The 22,741-nt window shown below is 37.6% G+C and overlaps 1 protein-coding gene across 5 annotated transcripts in view; it reads right to left on the reverse strand.

Annotated features, from left to right (window-relative positions):
* SCYL2 (SCY1 like pseudokinase 2) overlaps positions 1-22,741 on the reverse strand; it is a 74,388-nt gene that overhangs the window by 17,079 nt on the left and 34,568 nt on the right. For all 5 annotated transcript variants that reach the window (XM_010340209.2, XM_074402355.1, XM_074402357.1 and 2 more), the window contains 7 exons: positions 14,243-14,392; positions 12,788-13,009; positions 11,880-11,996; positions 10,806-10,931; positions 9,679-9,855; positions 7,507-7,629; positions 2,245-2,358 (listed from right to left, as the gene is read on the reverse strand). In XM_010340209.2, the coding sequence (XP_010338511.1) occupies positions 2,245-2,358; positions 7,507-7,629; positions 9,679-9,855; positions 10,806-10,931; positions 11,880-11,996; positions 12,788-13,009; positions 14,243-14,392 (1,029 nt within the window). The remainder of the gene's footprint in view (positions 1-2,244; positions 2,359-7,506; positions 7,630-9,678; positions 9,856-10,805; positions 10,932-11,879; positions 11,997-12,787; positions 13,010-14,242; positions 14,393-22,741) is intronic.

Below are 22,741 nucleotides of genomic sequence, written 5' to 3' on the forward strand. Positions count from 1 at the left end.
GTACACATAATCAGTTTTATAAAATAATGGCTGCATTCTACTGAGATACGTGTGTGTGTGTGTATATATATATATTTTAAGCAAAACTGAAAATACTAGTTTAATTTTATTTACTTTTATGATTATATAAAATATTTGTAATGTAAGTAATGAATAAATACAGCTCTTGGAGCATTTTACCTGTGTGTAGAATTTTTAAACATTTTATTTTCCGGGAGGAGTATTAATATACAATTCTAACTCATGATTCAGGAATTTCCTAGTTAGAATTTTAAGCTTTTAGAGATATAGGACTATGAATACAATTTAGGTATTCCTATTTGCCACTCTGGAGGTAGGCAGAAGCACTGAAAGTATTATGCAAAATGCACTTAAAAGGTGACATATACAATGTAAATCCATTTCATAGTTACTGTTCTAACATATATACATTCATTATAACTTCTTGTAAACAACATGTCTTAAGGGCCAGTTGGCATCTTAAAAAGAAACATAAATGTCACTGGGCAGTAATTCAGATCATTTAAGTATCCATGCTTTTCTCATTTCTACATATCCCTGCATATGTTCATAACTGAACTAGAACAGGTACCTTTGTTTTGCTTTGGTTTTGGTTTCAAATATTTTTGAGGTGAGGGGTCTTGCTCCATCACCCAGGCTGGAGGGAAGTGGCACAATCACAGCTCACTGCAGCCTTGACCTCTTGGTCTCAAGTGATCCTCCCGCCATGCCACCACACCCAGCTAAACTTTTTTTATTTTTAATAAAGACGAGGTCTGGCTGTATTGCTCAGGCTGGTCTGGAACTTATTAGCTTGAGATCCTCCCACCTCAGCCTCCCAAGGTGTTGAGATTAAAGGTGTGAGCCACCATACCTGGTCTACAATATGTACTTTGAGAAAATGTGTGTTAAAATAAATGTATGCTGCCATAAAATAAGGTATATAGTATGATAACAGGATCTTTTAAAGTGCATTTTGAAAACTGAATTTTAAGCTGTATATTTACTATCACCCATTTTGAAAATTCAATCGTAAAACTGAGAATTTCAAAACAGCTACTTCTAATGATAGTGAAGAGACTCAGGCACAGTGACTTTTCAAGGTCACAGGGGTAGTTAGTAACAAAGTGAGAATAAGAACTTCAAGCTTCTTGACTTCATGTCATTTCATGCTTGTTTGTTTCAGTAATAATGATTTTTTTAAACCTACTTTGGTGTTGCATTTTCCATTTCAAAGCCTTTTGACCAAGAAACATGAACTAAAATAGATTCAATGGCTATAAGATAAAATCATACCATTCAAGTTGCTTTTGCCTATAATTTTATTAAGCTAATGTTTATTTTTATTTAAATTCACATTCCACCAGATAAAGATGAATGGGATCTCCAGAGAACTAGATTTACAAAATGCAAATTTAATAATATGCCCATTATCAAACATCAATATAAAGAACTGGTCAGGCAAAAGAAGAAAATTTCTCCCTCTTTAAAGCTGCTATTTTGAAGAGAGCATTCAATATTACCTCTATAAAGAAATACCAATGTAATAAATTTTATATTTAGTGTTAGAGAAAAGGTTGGGGACATTTATTGCTTTCAATATGAGATAATGAAAACTTCATTATTAATTCTACCTTCCTTGACTAACAAGTAATTGAGTGTTCAAATTTTGCATTCAAAGGAGGCAACTACCCCGCTGGCCTACATTTCTCCTACCTGTATTCATATTAACTTATTGCTTTATAGTACTCTACCTTTTTTAAAAGTGGGCAAGTCAGTGAGGAACAAGAAATTTAGAGACCAATAACTAAAAATTAAGGCTATTTAGAAAAGGAAACTATTCAACAAGTTTTTAGGCTTAGATACCAACTTAAACTCTCATAATATTTTAAAACTAACAATAAAATAAATTGAGTTATAGCAGAAAAGGATTAAGAAAAAACTCTCATAATATTTTAAAACTAACAATAAAATAAATTGAGTTATAGCAGAAAAGGATTAAGAAAAAAATAATCACCCAACTTTTCTACTGAAGGACTCAAAGTAAAGGGACAGCAAGTAAGGTTAGGAATGTAATATTATAAATTATGTATCAAAACCACAGCTCAATTTTATAGTACTATATACAAGTTATGTACAGCCAAGATGAAACAACAATACATAAAGGGGTTACTAAATAATAAGAAAATGATTTAAAGCACCGACAAGTGAAAGAAAAACAAAAATTAATACGCCATTACTTACAGCAAGGGAAGATGTTTGTAGACAGGCATTTTTAATTCTTGGTATCAAAGCATTTTTCATTGATGGGTAGTCTATAAGATTTGCAAAGGTTGGAATGATGTTTAAACAGAGCTCCTATCAAGAAAATAAACTGAATCAATATTAGGGAAAGACTCTCTTATCTCTTCTCAGATATTACAAGGTTTTGCATTTGCATGGCTAAATTGTCATATAGTTTGAAATAAATTTTCACATATATTATTTTGTCCTTTCAACAACTCTTTGAAAAATGAATGAATTGTTATAATCACTTTTCAGTTTTACAGATGAGAGAAAAAGCTCAGAAGACATTACTCAAAGTCATACTAGGTCATAATAACTAGTGCATGGTATCTAAACTCCCTGATCTTATTCCTAATCTTCTTCGTTGATAACACAAGTCCTCATTATGTTTAAATAACAAGAACACCTAAGTTTTGCTAACTTTCACAAAAGAAAATCAAGTATGAAATTACGTAAAAATACTCATGACTCTCTTAGCTATATATCCATATGATAAAATACAAACACTTTTTCTTAAAAAAAAACACATTTAAAAGAGTGTTTAATTTTAATCTTTTTTTTCTTGAGACAGGACCTTGCTCTGTCACCCAGGCTGGAGTGCAGTGATGCAATCATAACTCACTGCAGCATCAACCTCCCAAGCATGCACGATCCTCTGGCCTCAGTCTCCTGAGTAACTGGGACTATAGTTACATACCACCATGCCCAGCTAATTTTTTTTTCTTTTTTTTTTGGAGACGGAGTTTCACTCTTGTTGCCCAGGCTGGAGTGTAGTGACGCAACGTTGGCTCACTGCAACCTCCGCCTCCTGGGCTCAAGCAATTCTCCTGCCTCAGCCTCCCAAATAGCTGGGATTACAGGCACGTGCCATCACACCCAGCTAATTTTTTGTATTTTTAGTAGAGACGGGGTTTCACCAGGCTGGCCAGGGTGGTCTCGAACCCCTTACCTCAGGTGATCCAACTGCCTTGGCCCATGCACAGCTAATTTTTAAATTTTTTGTAGAGACAGGGTCTCATTACATTTCCCAGACTGGTCTTGAATTCCTGAGCTTAAGCAATTCTTTCACCTTGGCCTTGCAAAGTGCTAAGATTACAGGAACGAACCACTGAGTCCGGCCTTAAAAGAGTGTTTAATCATTTTGAGAAGAAAATTGAAGATAGAGTATTATATAATTTCAATTAAAATTTTTTTTTCTTGGTTTTTTTTTTTTTTTCCGCAAAGTCTTTCTCTGTCGCCCAGGCTGGAGTGCAGTGGCAAATTCACAGCTCACTGTAGCCTCCTGGGCTCAAGTGATCCTCCTCCCTAACTCAGCCCCCCAAGTAGCTGGCACTAACGGCACGTACCACATGCCTGGTTAATTTTATCATCTTTTATTTTTGGTAGAGACAGGGTCTCACTATGTTGCCCAGGCAGGTCTCAAACTCCTGACTTTAAGGGATCCTCCCACCTTGGTCTTTCAAAGTGCTGAAATTACAGGTATGAGCTACTGTGCCCAATCCCAATTTTTAAAATGTGTAGGTACCTGTGTCTATCTACAGGCTTAGGAAAAAAGACTAGAAGGATATATTTGAAAATGGTCATCTGTGAGAGCAAATTGTATTTTTTTTTTGTATTTGTAAGTACTTCCAAATTCTGAAATTTAAAGCAAGCATAACTCAGAAGTGGGGGGAAACAAATTTAAAACATTCTTATTATCTAATGTGGTACCACAGAAGAAATGGAAACTGGTAATTCTGGGAATAATTGGGGAAAACAAAGGGATAACTGGGAGCTAGGAAGAAGAAATGGCTTGAGAACTAACTGACTAAAGTACACACATCTTGGGCACCTTATGAGAGATGATCTTTGTCGTAAAGCATAGGAGAAGGGATCACTGAGGAAAATGGAAGCACAAATGTGAATCAGCAGGACGCTACTGAAAATATCAGATGAACTTCAAGATATTCATTTATAGTTTGCAGATAGAAATAAATTAACTACTAAGAATCTGTTATCAAAACACTGGGATATACTTTATTTGCTTTAACTTATTCTTAGGTTTCCAAAGGCAAATCTAATAGAGTTAATTATTTATATCCACTCAGAACTATTAATAATTAAGTGGGTTATAAAATTTAAAAATGAGCGAGGCATAGAGGTGTGTGTGCCTGTGGTCACTGATACTAGGGAGGCTGAGGGAGGATAAGTTGTGCCTGGAAGAGCATGGGAAGTCAAGGCCGCAGTGAACTAAGATTGCACCACTGCACGCAATCCTGGGCAACAGTGAAGGCCTATCTCAAAAATAAATAAATAAATAATAAAAATAATAAACGATCACAGATGGGAGAAGAGAATGGCTAAGGGTTAGCAGTCAGTGGGATACTATGTTCCTGTAAGGAGTTTCCTTACAGAAGATCAGCCTTTAAGACAGAGAGACAGAGACAGACTTATGGCAAAGGTCCCCCTAACACCTGTATTACTAAAAAGCAACTGGAAAAGTATCATGCCATCGAATCAAACTCAGACCAGCAGGTTATGAAGAAGCAAATTTAATTCTGTCTAAATCACGTAGGGGAGAGCTCTAACCCGAAGAGGAGACAGGATGAGAAACTTTTTTTTTTTTTTTTTTTTTTGAGACGGACTCTCAGTCTGTTGCCCAGGCTGGAGTGCAGTGGCATGATCTGAGCTCACTGCAACCTCTGCCTCCCAGGTTCAAGCAATTCTCCCTGCCTCAGCCTCTTGAGTAGCTGGGATTATAGGTGCCCGCCACCACGTATCGCTGATTTTTGTATTTTTTTAGTAGAGACAGGGTTTCAACATGTTGGCCAGGTTGGTCTTCAACTCCTGACCTCAGGTGATCCACCCACCTTGGCCTCCCAAAGCCATGAGATTACACGTGTGAGTCATTGGATCCGGCCCAGGATGAGAAACTTATTAATAGCTGGATGAGGAACTTAATAACAGGAGATTGAAAAATACAAAATCAAACCTCAAAGAGTCTAATTAGCAAATTCTCAGAAACTTCTGCTTATTTTACATTTTCTGTCTAATGGGTGGTGGCTGGGGGTGATGAACATAACTTGGACATCGATTTAAAATGTAAATTAATTTTCAAAAATTGTGTCTGATATACATGTTTAAAAGCCTCTTTTTAAGAATCCTACCTTTTGCAAACCATATTCTACCTTTCCAAATGTTTTCAGAACAATCTCTAGCCTCTTAAATATTTCTAATCAAACTTAACTTTAAAAACTTTAATTTAAAACTGAATTTCAGATGTTACTTTCTAGCCTACTATTTGCAAGAACCCTGAAGAAAAGATTTCTCATTTCTTGTTTTCTCTAGGATTCTCCCAATTGTTTATATATGCTTTATCAACCAAGCAGTGCTAATTTCATTACTAAACTTTACACTGAATGATACCAGACATGCTGGTTTCCCCAGCCTGGCCAACATGGTAAAACCCATCTCTACTAAAAATACAAAAAAATTAGACCTAGTCGCCCATGGCTGTAATCCCAGGTACCTGGGAGGCTGAGGCATGAGAATTGCTTGAACCTGGGAGGCGGGGGTTGCAGTGAGCCAAGATTATGCTACTGCACTCCAGCCTGGGTGACGAAGTGAGACTATCTGAAAAAAAAAAAAAAAAAAAAGAAGAAAAAAAAAGGAAAAAGAAATGCTGGTTTCCAAAGCTTAGCAAAGTTACAAAAGTCGCTTATTGGCCAAACTAACTATAAAGAAAATGGATTTCCTATCACTTAATCTTCCCCTCCTTCTTCTTTAATATCACTAAATATAAAACAAGCTTGGCTGCACAGGGCCTGTGAAAATGTTTCGTGAAGCTATATTTCACAATTTCTTTAGAAATGACTAAGAAATAGAGGTAGATACACCTTCCCCACTCATCCATGTCATTTGGACAAAGGCAGCATACCCTTACCTTTAAGAAGGCAAATCTAATTATAAGGAAAAAAATGTTAACATCAACCTCACAGGCTTGAATGAACAAAATAACTTAGAAGACAAAGAATGAATTAAGTGCAAAAAGTGACCTTAAATATGTAGTATCAGGTTAATATTAAGAAAAAAAGCTTTAGAGTAAATAACTTTTAAAAAAATAAAATCCTATGTTTCATTAAAATTTCTATACTGGCAACAGAGACTATAAGCTTTTACTGCGAACCATTATATAGTGAGATGTTCTTAACATAAGTATGTATTTTCAAAGTAAAAAAAACTAAATTACATTTTTAATAGTGATCCAGAATTTCTTTCAGACAAACAACTCTTAGAACCAAAATTTTAATCACAAAGACTACATAACTAACAGTTTGGCAAAGTATATGGTGTTTTAAGATTACCTTTGTGAAACAGAAGTATGACTATACATGCATTAAGAATGGTTACACTAAACTACTGTCTGCTTTTCCAACTACCTGCTATACAAATTAGCTTCACTGCAGAAGAAATAGCCTCTCTACATAGAAAACTGAGTTACCAAGCATGAAGGAAAATCATGAGTATGGGAAAATACCTACTTAATGTTTTCATGAGAAAAAGGCACATGTGGCTGGGCATGGTGGCTCACGCTTATAATCCCAGCACTTTGGGAGGCTGAGGCAGGAGGATCACCTGAGGTCAGGAGCTCGAGACCAGTCTGGCCAACATGGCGAAAGCCTGTTTCTACTAAAACTACAAAAATCAGCCAAGTGTAATGGTGAGTGCCTGTAGTTCCAGCTACTAGGGAGGCTGAGGCAGGAGAACTGCTTGAACCCAGGAGGCGGAGAGACTGTCACTACATTCCAGCCTGGGCAACAGAGCAAGACTCAGTTTCAAGAAAAATGGAAATGGCATAGAAAGAGAAAAGAAAATTTCTTCGGAATTTTTGTTCATAATTACTGGTTTAGAAAGAAGCAGAGAAGAAGACATACAATAATACAAACTATAATATATCAAATCTTCTTTCATAATAGTACATTTCTGATATATATAGACAAATCTACCTCATGATACAGGTATTATGTACATAGACTCATCACTTTTTTCACTTACAATACACTGATTCTTCAAATCAGGACTGAATATATTTTAGTTATTGTACATCAATAATGTAACTCAATAGATAAATATATTTACTATTATGTATTTTATGACTTAAATCCAAAATGTACTTTACACCTCTTCTTCTGATTTGAGAACCAAAATCGTCATTAAAGAAAAACAAATCAAATACTGTACCTGGATCTGAATGGAAGGAGCTTCTAGTGCTCTGTAAACCATAGGTAGAACACTGTTCTTTATTTCATCAGGAGGGGTTTTAGTTAGTAGCAAATCCATTTTTTGTAGGAAAATTAACAAAATCTGTTTAGAAAAGGGAAACAATGTATTGAAACCTGGACTCTTTAAGAGATTCGGTATATGCCAAATGTAAAGCTTCTTCAAAATAATAACTCATATATTGTCACACTCACCATGTTGCTAGCCTGAAGGCGTGGAAGACAAAAACATACAAATCAAGTCTCTTACATTTCTAGAGGCACAATATTTAACATCTGCTCTCAATTTAAATGTTAATTAAATAAAGACTAATCTCCTAACTCTCACATATCTACAGTAATCTATTACTTGCCCACATGTACCAACTATTGGGAAGCTACAAGGTGAAAAAAATCCAGTAAAGTGAGATATCCCAAAGAAGTAAATTCCATTACTTGGCTTCTATGAAGCTCAAGAGAAAAAGAGAAAGTATAGAATTGAGGAGGAGTGTAAGAAAAAATTCTAGAAGCCAGGTACAGTGGCATACACCTGTAGTTCCAGCTATTTGGGAGGCTGAGACAGGGGAATTGCTTGAGCTTAGGAGTTGAGTCCAGGCAAGGCAACATAGCAAGACCCTATCTCTTACATATATTTTTTAATTTTAGAAAATAATGTTTTTAAGTTGTCCCTGATCATTCTTCCACATACCTAAATTATAAGGAACATACTGCCCCTTCTATTTATGCAGAAATTAGTTTTGCCAAGACTCAGGTAAGAATATTTGGAAGAATTTTTTTTTTTTTTGAGACAGGGTCTCACTCTGTCACCTAGGCTGGAGCACAGTGGCACGAACATAGCTTACTGCAGCCTCGAACTCCCTAAGCTCAGGTGATACTTCCACCTCAGCCTCCTGAGTAGCTGGGACCATAGGCAGGCACCTGGCTTGTTTTGTGTTTGTTTGTAGAGACAGGGTTTCACACCATGTTGCCCAGGCTGGTTTGAATTGAACTTCTGGGCTCAAGCAATCTGCCTGCTTTGGCACGCCAAAGTACTGGGATTATAAGTGTGAGCCACTGCACCTGGCCCAAAAGGTATTTTTAACTGGACAACTAAGAGAAAAAAGAAGGAAGGCAAGTAAGAATTCAGATTATAGGTTCCTTAGGATACTATCTTGACTGATGCATAGCTTAGGGAACAGTAGCTCCACCACCTTTCCCTCATGACAACTTGACCATTTGGGGGAAGCCTGCTTCAAACGCTACAGCTCCCTCACTTGTTCTTTCCCTAATCCACAGAAACTCTCATCTTACCACCACATACTTCCTTCTGTTCCCCTCCTTTCAAGGGAAGGACTACAAAGAATCATAAAACCATTAAATCAGATAGTTGATATATAACTAATAAGCTATTACTACTATACAGTGGCAGAAACATGTAATTATATCTGCTATGTGCCAGAAAATTTCATTTAATTTCAACAATCCTTTTCAATGTAGCAATGAGGGAACAGAAGCTTTAAAATGGCAACGGCGCAAGTCATACTTCAAGTAAGGAGATAAAGAAGCCCCAATTCAACCCAGATGTGTGACCTTACTGCTCTTAAATCGAAATTACCTTGAATTTAGCAAGTATATATTGTATACATGAGAGACTTACTACTTTTTCACTTACAAGACACACACACATTATTTCCATGGTGCTGTAAGCATTTTCCTATTCTAGTGAAAGTAGTTATTAGCAATAAAATAGAGAGAAACAACTGGCAAAAAGCACCTACATATTAAAGACTTAAACAACAAAACAACAAAAAATACTTCAAGAAAAACAAATATTTCTTTTCCTAAACATGTAACTTTCTACAAAGTATATATATAGCACATAAAGAATGGTATAACACATGCAAAATTTCACTGCAGTTTATTTTCTGAGATAGTAACTTATGGAGAGCTGTAGACATTTAACTGCAAAGTTCAATCATAATTTTAAAAATAGTTCGCTTCAAACATGTAAAACAGCCTTCTGACTAATGGACAAGAAAGTCTCATATATTTACCTCAGTTTTTTTAAAACTCATATATTCATTCCTTTTGTTTGCAGTGATAGTCATCATCATGAATAACAGTAGATAAATACACAAAAATATCTATAACATACCTGGATTGGCTCCTGCTGCTTAAACACAGGGCCAAGTTCAGGTAGAATTAATTTGACATATTCTTCTTTGGTGCATTCCTCAGCAATCAGTAGAACATTGGGCAAAACAAAAGGTACCATGTCAGGGTTTACAAATTCTGAAGTCAAACAAGGCAAAATTCTCTGCACAATGACACGCTGAAAGGTGAAAATTTTTTTTTATTAAAAAATGAACATTTTTTCAGGTCTTTAGTATTAATTAACACTAAAGTCTAAAACCTCCAATCCCTTTAGGTTAAGGTGACCATACAATTTATGGTTGAAACCGGTATATTTTGAGAGTGAAATAGGATGCTACTGCTAATTATGCCAAGACAAATAGCATAAACTGGAAAAGTCGTGTGTAAAACGGGATACACAGTCACCCTACCTGTAGGAAACCTTCCCTAATTAGTCTTCACTGGTATGTTTGTTTCTCCTCTTAATTCCTTCATTACTTATGATTCATACCACATAACATACACACTATCACGTACCATTAACTGTTTCACATGTTAACCCTACCTACACTTACTATAAGGGCCTGAGATCAGGGACAGTATTTTATACTTCCTCTTTACTCTCCATAGCATCTAAGTAAAGGCTCAGACAAAGAGTAGGTAACCAACAAATGTCTGATTAGATTAAACACTGGAAATGTTTTTACGACCAGGAATTACTAGTATTCCAACCAGTGCCTCTTCAGCATTCACCAACATTTTAAAAACTATATTAGACTTATGATTTAATAAGTCAGAGAAGGAGTAGTTAAAGGAATTGGAAAGGCTAACATTAACAGAAGTATCCCTTTAACTGCTGGTGAGACAGTGAACTCCACATGATAGCTTATGGACTCTTCTAATGACCTTTCATGTCCAACTGCTGTCTTTGCCTAGCTAGTACCCTTCTAAATTTTTATTCTATTTATTTTTGGACCATGCAAAAAAAAAGGTCCACTGAAGTTTTGGCTTCAGTTGGCAGCATTTTATAGTCATTTATGTACCTCAGGCAAAGTTATATTATTTCCTTGGGAAAGTTATTGTAGTAAGTTAAAATAAACTTTAACTTCTAAAATCCTGACTATTAATAAGAAACTATCAACAACAAACCTTGGGCAGTTTCGGTAGAACCTTTGGCAGTCCTTTGAAAAACTGTGATTTCTGAAGATTATCTCTTTGGAATAAGGTATCAAAATATTGCAGTGTTACTGCACCAACATCATCAAAGAAGGGAATCTAAAAAAAAATGGAAATATAGTGTTTTGATAAACGTTAAGTTGAAAGTACTTCTCGTATCTAAAACTGTCACAATATGATAAAAAAAAAAAAAACTCAGAAACATTTAGCAAAATGCCGAAGATCACTTTAATATAAATTTGAATTATAAAACTCTGAATAAGAAAACCAATTATTTTTCAAGTTCAAATCTTTGGAATCTGTACCTGTGAGTTGGCTGGGTAAAAACTTTCTTTTACATAAGTCTAAAATACTGAAAGATTAAATAAAATAACTTGAAGGCATAAAAATACCAGTTATTAGTTAAAAACCATGGTTGGCCAGGCACAGTGGCTCATGCCTATAATCCCAGGACTTTGGGAAGCTGAAGTGGGCAGATCACCTGAGGTCAGGAGTTGGAGACCAGCCTGGACAACACAGTGAAACCCCATCTCTACTAAAAACACAAAAATTATCTGGGTGTGGCAGCTGGTGCCTGTAATCCCAACTACTTGGGAGGCTGAGGCATGAGAATCGTCTAAACGCAGGAGGCAGATGTTGCAGCGAGCTGAGATCATGCCATTGCAGTCCAGGCTGGGAGACAGAGCAAAACTCCGTCTAAAAACAAAACAAAACTAAATCCATGGTTATACGAGTGAAATAGAGGACTATGAATTCTCTGGGAGTCTAGAACATATGTATGCTTAATTGTGATGGTTAGCACTCTATTTGAAATCTTAATTTTCTATCACAGCAATTAAGTATGTAAATTATTTAGCTGTGTAAAATTAAGCGAAGTGGAATATTTAATACATTTAAGAATACAGATGTTATCTGGGGTTATATCTGACTATTGCTTTAAAATAACTTAATCTCAGATCAGGGATCTCTGGGGGGAAAAAACAACTTAACCTGCTTTAACTCATTTTTTTGTCTCTCCATCTTAAGCAGAAATCCACATGTACTCACCTTTGTCATTTGATCTGCATCTGGTCTTACAGTTGGAGTTACATTTAACAGTAGCTTTACATGTTCACGAACTTCCTCAGGTATATTTGTAAGTGAACTAGATCCTAAACGACTCAACTATTGAAAAGAGTGATAACATTAAATGTGAGTATAAAATATTTTAAAAGATATATACACTTACATTATTAAGTCTATTTAAGAAAGCATTTAAGAATTTACTCAATATTGTACTACAAATATACTGACTAAATTTTAAACAAATTGTTAATTCTACTGTTGCAAAGCAAAACACTTTTTTGGTATCCTTAATACTCAAAATTGTTTCTATTCCTTCAGTAACATGTTCCTGTATTTATATTTACTCAAATGCCATGATTAAAGTTCTAGGAACAAACTTTAACTAGTCCTCTTTATTTATTTGAAAAAAAAATTTTTTTTTTTGAGACAGGGTCTCACTCTGTCACCCCAGGCTGGCATGCAGCGGCACAATCACAGCTCACTGCAGCTTCAACCTTCCAGGCTCAAGTGATCCGTCCATCTCAGCAGTCCAAGAAGCTGGGACTATAAGGAGGTGCCAGCAAGCCCAACTAATTTTTTATATACTTTTTTTGTACAAATGGAGTTTAGCCATGTTACCCAGGCTGGTCTTGAACCCCTGGACTCAAGAGATCCACCCGCCTTGGGTCTCCCCAAGTGCTGGGATTACAGGTGTGAACCACTGCACCTGGCCTAGTCTGCGTTACCTGTAATTTTATTAAAATAAAATATAATAAATTAAACTGATTTTATGCAAACTTAAAATGAGATACTCATCATTTAGAGAATTTTCTGAACACGTTTTAGAAAAAAAAATCAATGATATGTTTAATAAATTTTTTAATACAAGCAAATTATTTATAGGTAAATACCTGATCCAACTGCCTACTGAAACTCTTGTAAATATCTTGCTTGTTGACTTCAAATACAGGTTTCCCTTTATTAAATACAGCATACATAACAGTTCCTAAAGAATACATATCACTGGCTGTTTCACAGCTCACAGAAAGTATGTATTCAGGAGCCAAATATTCAGGATTTGGAAGACACAATGAAGGTAAGTTTGGGTCCCATTCTTTACAAAGAAATTTAGGCTGTAGTAAGAAAAGGAATTGCATGGGTTACTTCAAATTCAAGCAAATCACTATCAAGCAGTAGCAATCTATCTTTAAATTTCTACTCAGTCATGCAAGTAAAAATGCCACCACACCTTCAAACCCCAAATTCCCAAATCCCCAAATGCAAAAAAGTTCATACAACAAACTGAGAAACAACTGTTAAAACTGCGATTACTAGAGTCTCTTCCAGAAGATAAATTATCAATGTAATATCTAATATGAACATGTGAAGATCTGGCTCATGTTTTATGATATATAGGCTTTAAAAGTTGTATGAGCTCAGATAGAGACTGTTGCTTGAAATTTGTTCTTTCACTAACTAGCTATGTGATTTAGTTAAAAAGTTCAAAAGATTGTAGTAAGGATTAAACAAATGTGTGGAAGTTTGACATAGCATAGTGTGTGACCCATTAATGGTATGTATTCAACCAATACTAGTTAGTTCTTATTACCTTAAAAATGGCTGTTCAAATTACAAATCTTAGGTCAAATTACGGACCCTCTAACAACTATATATGATAAAAACCTAAAATACAACATAAGGTGCCATATCACCAGATCTTCTATGCCATGCAGACCCAATCAACACAAAACAGAATTGATTTAATGCAGTGTTTCTCTAAGTATAAATAGGAAGCAGAAAGGCTGGGTTCAAATTCTGGCTCTATCACTTACCATCTACCTAATTTTAGGCAGGTTTTCGAAAAATTCTCTAAGCCTACTTATCTGTATTATTCTATACCACACTGAATCATTGTGAGGATTAAATAAGTACAGAAAGTGTGTGGAAAAGTGTTCCAATAAGAACGTTAGCTATTGCTATTGCTGTTGCTGTTATTATGCTCCCTAAAGAATATTTCATGATCCAGTAAACTAGGGAAACACTTTTAGAGAGTCACATGTGTTATTACATTTGACATTCTGAGAAAAAAAAAACCCAAAACCCTACTTAACCCAATAGTTCTTAAATTTATTTAACTCTGGCATCCTTTTCTCAAGTAACATTAACTACTATGGAAGTAACGTGCCAAAGAATACTTATAGGTGCAATTAACACTAGAAATTTTCTACAAGGCTGTACATCTAAACATACCACTGTACCACATAGCCTATTTCCATGCATTTATAAGGCTTATAACATCTCTAGTCCATTCCAGATATAATCAACATTTCCCCAGCCTTAAAAATTAGGACTAAAACTTTCATTACCTCTTGTTCAGAAGGATTGGTTGATGATACACAAAAATCAAAACCCATTATTTTCCAGGCTCCACTTTTATTCAAAATTATATTTTCAGGAGTAATATTTCCATGTACCATTTTCACACTGCTATGCAAGAATGACAATCCTTCAGAAACCTGTAAATGGAAAAAAACAGACATTTTACATTAAATAAAACTCCTTTCAATTACATAAAACATCTCATCAAAATCATAATTATTGCTACTCCTCCCAATAAAATTTTTGCATGTCAGCTAAAAGATCAACTTTCATCATAAATACCAAAGTACTGATGTAGTCAATTGCCAGAACAATCTGACCATAAGTGAGAAAAACCAAGTCATAAAACCAGAATAAAGACATTAAGTTCCTTCCTATAAGGATATAAGCAGAAAAAAAGATAAAGCATCCTTTGATGTCCAAATTTATTCAGTTCCTGAGTTTGAAAAGGGAGGGAATCTTTGATTCTTAAGTTGCAGATAGTGAGTATTAAGATTTTTATATACTTACACTTCAAACTGAAATTCAGGTTCCCTAAATAGTATTATGCTCAGTTTTCAAATATTCAACTGAAGTTCACTTATTCTCACACTGGATTAACATTTGGTAATTTTTATATTTGTCCCTGACATCACCACAGAATGTGACAACCAAAACTAAAAGTCAGACTTCTGTTTCCAAGGAGTAGCTTTTGGCAAGCCAATGAATCCTGATTTCTAGGACTTGAACATACATTCCAAAGAAAGCATATGAATGGCCAATAAACACATGAAAAGATGCTCAAAGTCACTAATCATTAGGGAAATGCAAATCAAAACCACAATAAGCTATCACTTCACACCCACGAGGATGGCTACTATTAAAAAAAAGGAAAAATCCAGGCCGGGCCCAAGGACTCATGCCTGTAAGCCCAGCACTTTGAGAGGCCGAGGCAGATGGATCACCTGAGGTCAGGAGTTCGAGACCAGCCTGGCCAACATGGCGAAACCCCATATCTACTAAAAACGATAAATTAGCTGGTGTGGGACTAGTAGTCCCAGCCACTCAGGAGGCTGAGACAGAGAATCATTTGAATCTGGGAGGTGGCGGTTGTAGTTAGCTGAGATCACACCACTGACACAGAGCAAGACTCCGTCTCAAAAAAATAAAATAAAATAAAAATAAAAAAAGAAAATCCACATCTTTACATGCCATGAGATAATTAAAATAGAGAGAGAAAAAATATAACAACTGCTGGTCAGGATATGGAGAAATTAGAATCTTTGTGCACTGCTGGTGGAAAACAGTGCAACTGTTCCCCCCAAAATTAAAAATAGAATCACTATATGATCCAACAATTCCACTTCTGGGCAGATACTACAAAGAATTGAAAGCTAGGTCTTAAAGAGATGTTTGCATACCCTTTTTCATAGCAACATTAACCACAACAGCCAAAAATTAGAGGCAATTCAAGTGTCCATGGATAGGTAACTAGAAACTAAGTTGTCTTCTTTTGAAATGTGTCTGTTTGTATCCTTCCCCCACTTTTTGATGGGGTAGACTTTTTCTTGTAAAGTTAAGTTCCTTGTAGATTCTGGATATTAGCCCTTTGTCAGATGGATAGATTGCAAAAGTTTTCTCCCATTCTGTAGGTTGCCTGTTCACTCTGATGATAGTTTCTTTCTTTCTTTTTCTTTTTTTTTTTTGAGACAGTCTCGCTCTGTTACCAGGCTGGAGTGCAGTGGCGCGATCTCGGCTCACTGCAATATCCACCTCCCGGGTTCAAGCAATTCTCCTGCCTCAGTCTGCAGAGTAGCTGGGACTACAGGCACGCACCACCATGCCCAGCTAATTTTTGTATTTTTAGTAGAGATGGGGTTTCACCATGTTGGCCAGGATGGTCTCAATCTCTTGATCTCTTGATCTACCTGCCTCAGCCTCCCAAAGTGCTGGGATTACAGGCATGAGCCACCAAATCCAGCCTGATGATAGTTTCTTTTGCTGTGCAACTCTTTAGTTTAATTAGATCCCATTTGTCAGTTTTGGCTTTTGTTACCATTGCTTTTGGTATGTTAGTCATGAAGTCTTTGCCCATACCTATGTCCTGAATGGTATTGCCTAGGTTTTCTTCTAGGGTTTTTATGGATTTAGGTCTTATGTTTAAGTCTTTAATCCATCTTGAGTTAATTTTTGTATAAGGTGTAAGGAATGGGATCCTGTTTCAGTTTTCTGCATATGGCTAGCCAGTTTTCCCAATACCATTTATTAAATAGGGAATCCTTTCCCCATTGCTTGTTTTTGTCAGATTTGCCAAAGATCAGATGGTTGCAGACGTATGGTGCTATTTTTGAGGCCTCTGTTCTGTTCCATTGGTCTTTATATCTGTTTTGGTACTAGTACCATACTGTTTTGGTTACTGTAACCATGTAGTATAGTTTGAAGTCAAGTAGCATGATGCCTTCAGCTTTGTTCTTTTTGCTTAGGATTGTCTTGGCTATACAAGCCATTTTTTTGGTTCCTTAGAAATTTAAAGTAGTTTTTTCCTAATTCTGTGAAGAAAGTCAATGGTAGCTTAATGGGAATAGCATTGAATCTATAAATTACTTTGAGCAGTATGGCCATTTTTCACAATATTGATTCTTCCTATCAATGAGCATGGAATATTTTTCCATTTTTTGGGTCTTCTCTGATTTCCTTGAGCAGTGGTTTGTAGTTCTCCTTGAAGCAGTCCTTCAGATTCCTTGTAAGTGGTATTCCCAGGTATTTTATTCTCTTTGTAGCAATTGTGAATGGGAGTTCATTCATGCTTTGGCTCTCTGTTATTAGTGTATAGGAATGCTTATGACTTTTGCATATTGATTTTGTATCCTGAGATTTTGCTGAAGTTGCTTATCAGCTTAAGGAGATTCTGGGCTGAGACAATGGGGTTTTCTAAATATACAATCATGTCATCTACAAACAGAGACAACTTGACTTTCTCTCTTCCTATTTCTTTCTTTCTCCTGCCTGATTGCCTGGCCAGAACTTCTAATACTATGTTAAATAGAAGTGGTGAGAGAGGGCATCTTTTTCTTCTACCAGTTTTCGAAGGGAATGCTCTTAGCTTTTGCCCATTCAGTATGATACTGGCTGTGGGTTTGTCATAAATAGCTCTTATTATTTTGAGATACATTCCATCAATACCTAGTGTATTGAGAGTTTTTAGCATGAAGGGGTGGTGAATTTTATTGAAGGCCTTTTCTGCATCTATAGAGATAATCATGTGGTTTTTGTCACTGGTTCTGTTTATGTGATGAATTATGTTTATTCATCTGTGTATGTTGAACCAGCCTTGCATCCCAGGGATAAAGCCAACTTGGAGTGGTGGATAAGCTTTTTGGTGTGCTGCTCAAATCCTCAATAACATACTGGATTTGGCCAATATGTTATTGAGGATTTTTGCATCAATATTCATCAGGGATATAGGCCTGAAATTTTCTTTTTTTGTTGTGTCTCTGCCAGGTTTTCGTAACAGGATGATACTGGCCTCATAAAATGAGTTAGAGGTAGGAGTCTCTTTTTCTACTGTTTGGAATAGTTAGCTAGCAGTCTACCTATTTTTTTAATCTTTTCAAAAAACCAGCTCCTGGATTCATTGATGTTTTGAAGGGTTTTTCTTGTCTCTGTCTACTTCAGTTCTGCTCTAATCTGGTTTTTCTTGTCTTCTGCTATCTTTTGAATTTGTTTGCTTCTTGCTTCTCTAGTTGTTTTGTGATGTTAGGGTTTCAATTTTAGATCTTTCTTGCTTTCTACTATAGGCATTTAGTACTATAAATTTCCCTTTAAACACTGCTTTCTCTGTGTCAGGGGATTCTGGCACGTTGTGTCTTTGCTCTCATTGTTTTCAAAGAACTTCTTTATTTCTGCTTTAATTTCGTTATTTACCCAGTAGTCATTCAGGAGCAGGGAGGAGGTTGTTCAGTTTCCATGCAGTTGTACAGTTTTAAGTGAGTTTCTTTTTTTTTTTTTTTGAGACGGAGTTTCGCTCTTATTACCCAGGCTGGAGTGCAATGGCGCGATCTCGGTTCCCTGCAACCTCCGCCTCCTGGGTTCAGGCAATTCTCCTGCCTCAGCCTCCTGAGTAGCTGGGATTACAGGCACGCACCACCATGCCCAGCTAATTTTTTTGTATTTTTAGTAGAGACAGGGTTTCACCATGTTGACCAGGATGGTCTCCATCTCTTGACCTCATGATCCACCTGCCTCAGCCTCCCAAAGTGCTGGGATTACAGGCTTGAGCCACCGCACCTGACCTTAAGTGAGTTTCTTAATCCTGAGTTCTAATCTGATTGCACTGTGGTCTGAGAGACTGTTATGATTTCCATTCTTTTGCATTTGCTGAGGAGTATTTTACTTTCAATTATATGGTCAATCTTAGAATAAGTGCAATATGGTGCTGAGAAGAATGTATATTCTGTTGATGTGGGGTGGAGAGTTCTGTAGATGTCTGTCAGGTCTACCTGGTCCAGAGCTGAGTTCAAGTCCTGAATCTCCTTGCTAATTTTCCATCTCATTGATCTGTGTAATATTGACAGTGGGGTGTTAAAATCTCCTACTATTATTGTGTGGGAGTCTAAACCTCTTGGTAGGTTTCCAAGAACTTGCTTTATGAATCTGGGGGCACCTGTATTAGGTGCATATATATTTAGGATAGTTAGCTCTTCTTGTTGCATTGATCCCTTTACCATTATGTAATGTCCTTCTTTGTCCTTTCTGATCTTTGTTGTTCTAAGGTCTGTTTTAACAGAGACTAGGATTGCAACCTCTGCTTTTTTTTTTTTGCTTTCATTTGCTCGGTATATCTTCCTCCATCCCTTTATTTTGAACCAACGTGTGTCTTTCCACATAAGATGGGTCTCCTAAATACAGCACACTGATGGGTCTTGACTCTTTATCCAATTTGCCAGTCTAAAATATTTCAACCGGGGCATTTAGCCCATTAACTTTTAAAGTTAATATTGTTACATGTGAATTTGATCCTGTCATTTTGATGCTAGCTGGGTATTTTGCCTGTAGACAGTGGGTGCAGCCTACGGAGGGGGAGCCGAAGCAAGGAGGGGTGTCACCTCACCAGGAAAGTGCAAGGGCTCAGGGAACTCCCTCCCCTAGCCAAGACAAGCTTTGAGGGACTGTGCTGTGAGGGACAGTACACTCCAGCTTAGATACTATGCTTTTCCCACAGTCTTCACAACCCACAAACCAGGAGATTCCCTCAGTTGCCTACACCACCAGGGCCCCAGGTTTCAAGCACAAAACTGGGTGGGCCTTTGGGCAGACACCGAGCTAGCTGTAGGAGTTTTCTTTTTCAAACCCCAGTGGTGCCAGGAATGCCAGTGGGACAGAACTATTAATTCCTCTGGAAAGGGGACTGAAGCCAGGGAGCCAAGTGGTCTTGCTCAGCAGATCCCACCCCCACGGAGCCCAGCAAGCTAAGATCTACTGGCTTGAAATCCTTGCTGCCAGCACAGCAGTCTGAAGTTGACCAGGGAAGCTTGAGCTTGGTGAGGGGACAGGCATCTGCCATTACTGAGGCTTGAGTAGGCAGTTTTCCCCTCATAGTGTAAACAAAGCTGCCTGGAAGTTCAAACTGGGTAGAACCCACTGCAGTGCCGCCAAGCTGCACCTCAAAGCTGCTGTAACCACACTGCCTCTCTAGATTCCTCCTCTCTGGGGAGGGCATCTCTGAAAGAAAGGCACAGCCCCAGTCAGGGGCTTATAGATAAAACTCTCATCTCTCTGGGACAGAGCATCTAGGTGAAGGGGCAACTGTGGGCACAGCTTCAGCAGACTTAAACGTTCCTGCCTGCTGGCTCTGAAGAGAGCAGTAAATCTCCCAGCACAGCGTTCAAGCTCTGCTAAGGGAAAGACTGCCTCCTCAAGTCGGTCCCTGACCCCCATGCCTCCTGACTGGGAGACATCTCCCAGCAGGGGTCGACAAGACACCTCATACAGGAAAGCTCCAGCTGGCATCTGGAGGGTGTCCCTCCAGGACAAAGCTTCCAGAGGAAGGAACAGGCAACAATCTTTGCTGTTCTGCAGCCTCTGCTCATGATACCCAAGCAAACAGGGTGTGGAATGGACCTCCAGCAAACTCCCACAGACCTGCAGCAGACAGATAAACCCGTGAAGATGAGGAAAAACCAGTACAAAAAGGCTGAACATTCCAAAAACCAGAATGCCTCTTCTCCTCCAAAGGATCACAACTCCTCACCAGCAAGGGAAAAAAACTCAATGTAGACTGAGTTTGATGAACTGACAGAAGTAGGTTTCAGAAGGTGGGTAGTAACAAACTCCTCTGAGCTAAAGGAGCACGTTCTAACCCAATGCAAGGAAACTAAGAACCTTGAAAAAAGGTTAGAGGAATTGCTAACTAGAATAACCAGGTTAGAGAAGAAGATAAACGACCTGATGGAGCTCAAAAACAACACAAGAACTTTCTGAAGCATATATAAGTATCAATAGCCAAATTGATCAAGCAGAAGAATGGATAGCAGAGATTGATGATTAACTTAATGAAGCCAAACTTCAAGACAAGATTAGAGTAAAAAAGAATGAAAAGGAACAAACAAAGCCTCTAAAAAATATGGAACTATGTCAAATGACCAAACCTATGTTTGACTGGTATACCTGAAAGTGACAGGGAGAATGAAACCAAGATGGAAAACACTCTTCAGGATATTATCCAAGAGAACTTCCCCAACCTAGCAAGACAGGCCAACATTCAAATTCAGGAAATACAGAGAACACCACAAAGATATTCCTCAAGAAGAGCAACCCCAAGACATATAATCATCAGATTCACCAAGGTTGAAATGAAGGAAAAAATGTAAGGCAGCCAGAGAGAAAGGTCAGGTTACCCACAAAGGAAAACCCACCAGATTAACAGCAGATCTCTCTGAAGAAACTCTGCAAGCCAGAACAGAGTGGGGGCCAATATTCAAAATTCTTAAAGAAAAAAATTTCTACACAAAATTTCATATCCAGCCAAACTAGACTTCGTAAGTGAAGGAGAAATAAAATCCTTTATAGACAAGCAAATACTGAGAGATTCTGTCACCACCAGGCCTGTCTTACAAGAGCTCCTGAAGGAAGCACTAAATATGAAAAGATAAACTGGTAACAGCCACTGCAAAAACATACCAAATTGCAAAGGACTGCAATTTCTATGCAACTCTTAATGCTGTGCTGGGCTTAGAACCAACTGATCAGGATGGCAAGTGTCCTAGGAATACCTAGGCAGACAACAACTGGGACAGATAAGGGAGTGGTTGCACCACCCCTCCTCTACCCCAGACAATGAAGCTGGCAGCAACAAAAGTGTCTCCTTCTGTCTGAGGAGAGGAGAAGAGAGAGGAGAGGAGAGTGAAGCATAAAAAGAACTTTGTCTTGCATCTTGGATAGCTCAGCCACAGTAGAATACAGCACCAGGCAGAGTCTTTAAGGGCCCCAATCTAGGCACTAGCTCATGGATAATATTTCTAGACAAACCTAGGCCAAAGGGGAACCACTGCCTCAAAGGGAAGGACCTAGTCCTGGAGGAATTCATCATCTGCTGACTAAAGAGCCATTGGGCCCTGAATAACCAATAGCAATACCCAGGTAGTACGCCATGGGTCTTAGGCTGTGCTGGCTTCAGGGCTGTGACCCAGCACATTCCCAGCTGTGGTGGCTATGGTGAAAGACTCCTTTTACCTGAGAAAGTGGAGGAAAAGCAAAGGGAACTTTGTCTTGCATATTAGGTACCAGTTTGGCCACAGCAGGGAAGAGTACCAAGTGGGCTCTTGAGGTGCTTAAGTCCAGGCCTAGGTTATTGACAGAAATTCTCGACAGATGTTCCAGACAGAAAATCAACAAAGAAACATCAGACTTAATCTGCACCACAGACCATATGGACATAATAGATACTTACAGAACGTTTCAATCAATGGCTACATAATACACATTGTTTTCATTGTTTTCAAAGAATTCTTGAGTAATACCCTACAAGCACAGGTAACCGAAGCAAAAATATGGACTTCATGACCAAAACGCCAAAAGCAATGGCAACAAAAGCCAAAATAGACAAATGGGACCTAATCAAACTCCACAGCTTCTGCACGGCAAAAGAAACAGTCAGTAGAGTTAATCGGCAACCCACAGAATGGGAAAAAATTTTTGTAGTCTACCCATCTGACAAGAGGCTGATATCCAGAATTTACAAAGAACTAAAACAGATCTACAAGAAAAAAACAAACAAGCCCATTCAAAAATGGGTGAAGGATATGAACAGATACTTTAAAAAGAAGACATACAGGAGGCCAACAAACATATGAAGAAATGCTCATCATCATTGGTCATTAGAGAAATGCAAATCAAAACCACATTGAGATACCATCTCATACCAGTTAGAATGGCGATCATTAAAAAATCTGGAAACAACAGATGCTGGAGAGGATGTGGAGAAATAGGAACACCTTTACACTGTTGGT

The sequence above is a fragment of the Saimiri boliviensis genome, chromosome 7 (genome assembly GCF_048565385.1).
Source record: "Saimiri boliviensis isolate mSaiBol1 chromosome 7, mSaiBol1.pri, whole genome shotgun sequence".
Lineage (NCBI taxonomy): Eukaryota > Metazoa > Chordata > Mammalia > Primates > Cebidae > Saimiri > Saimiri boliviensis.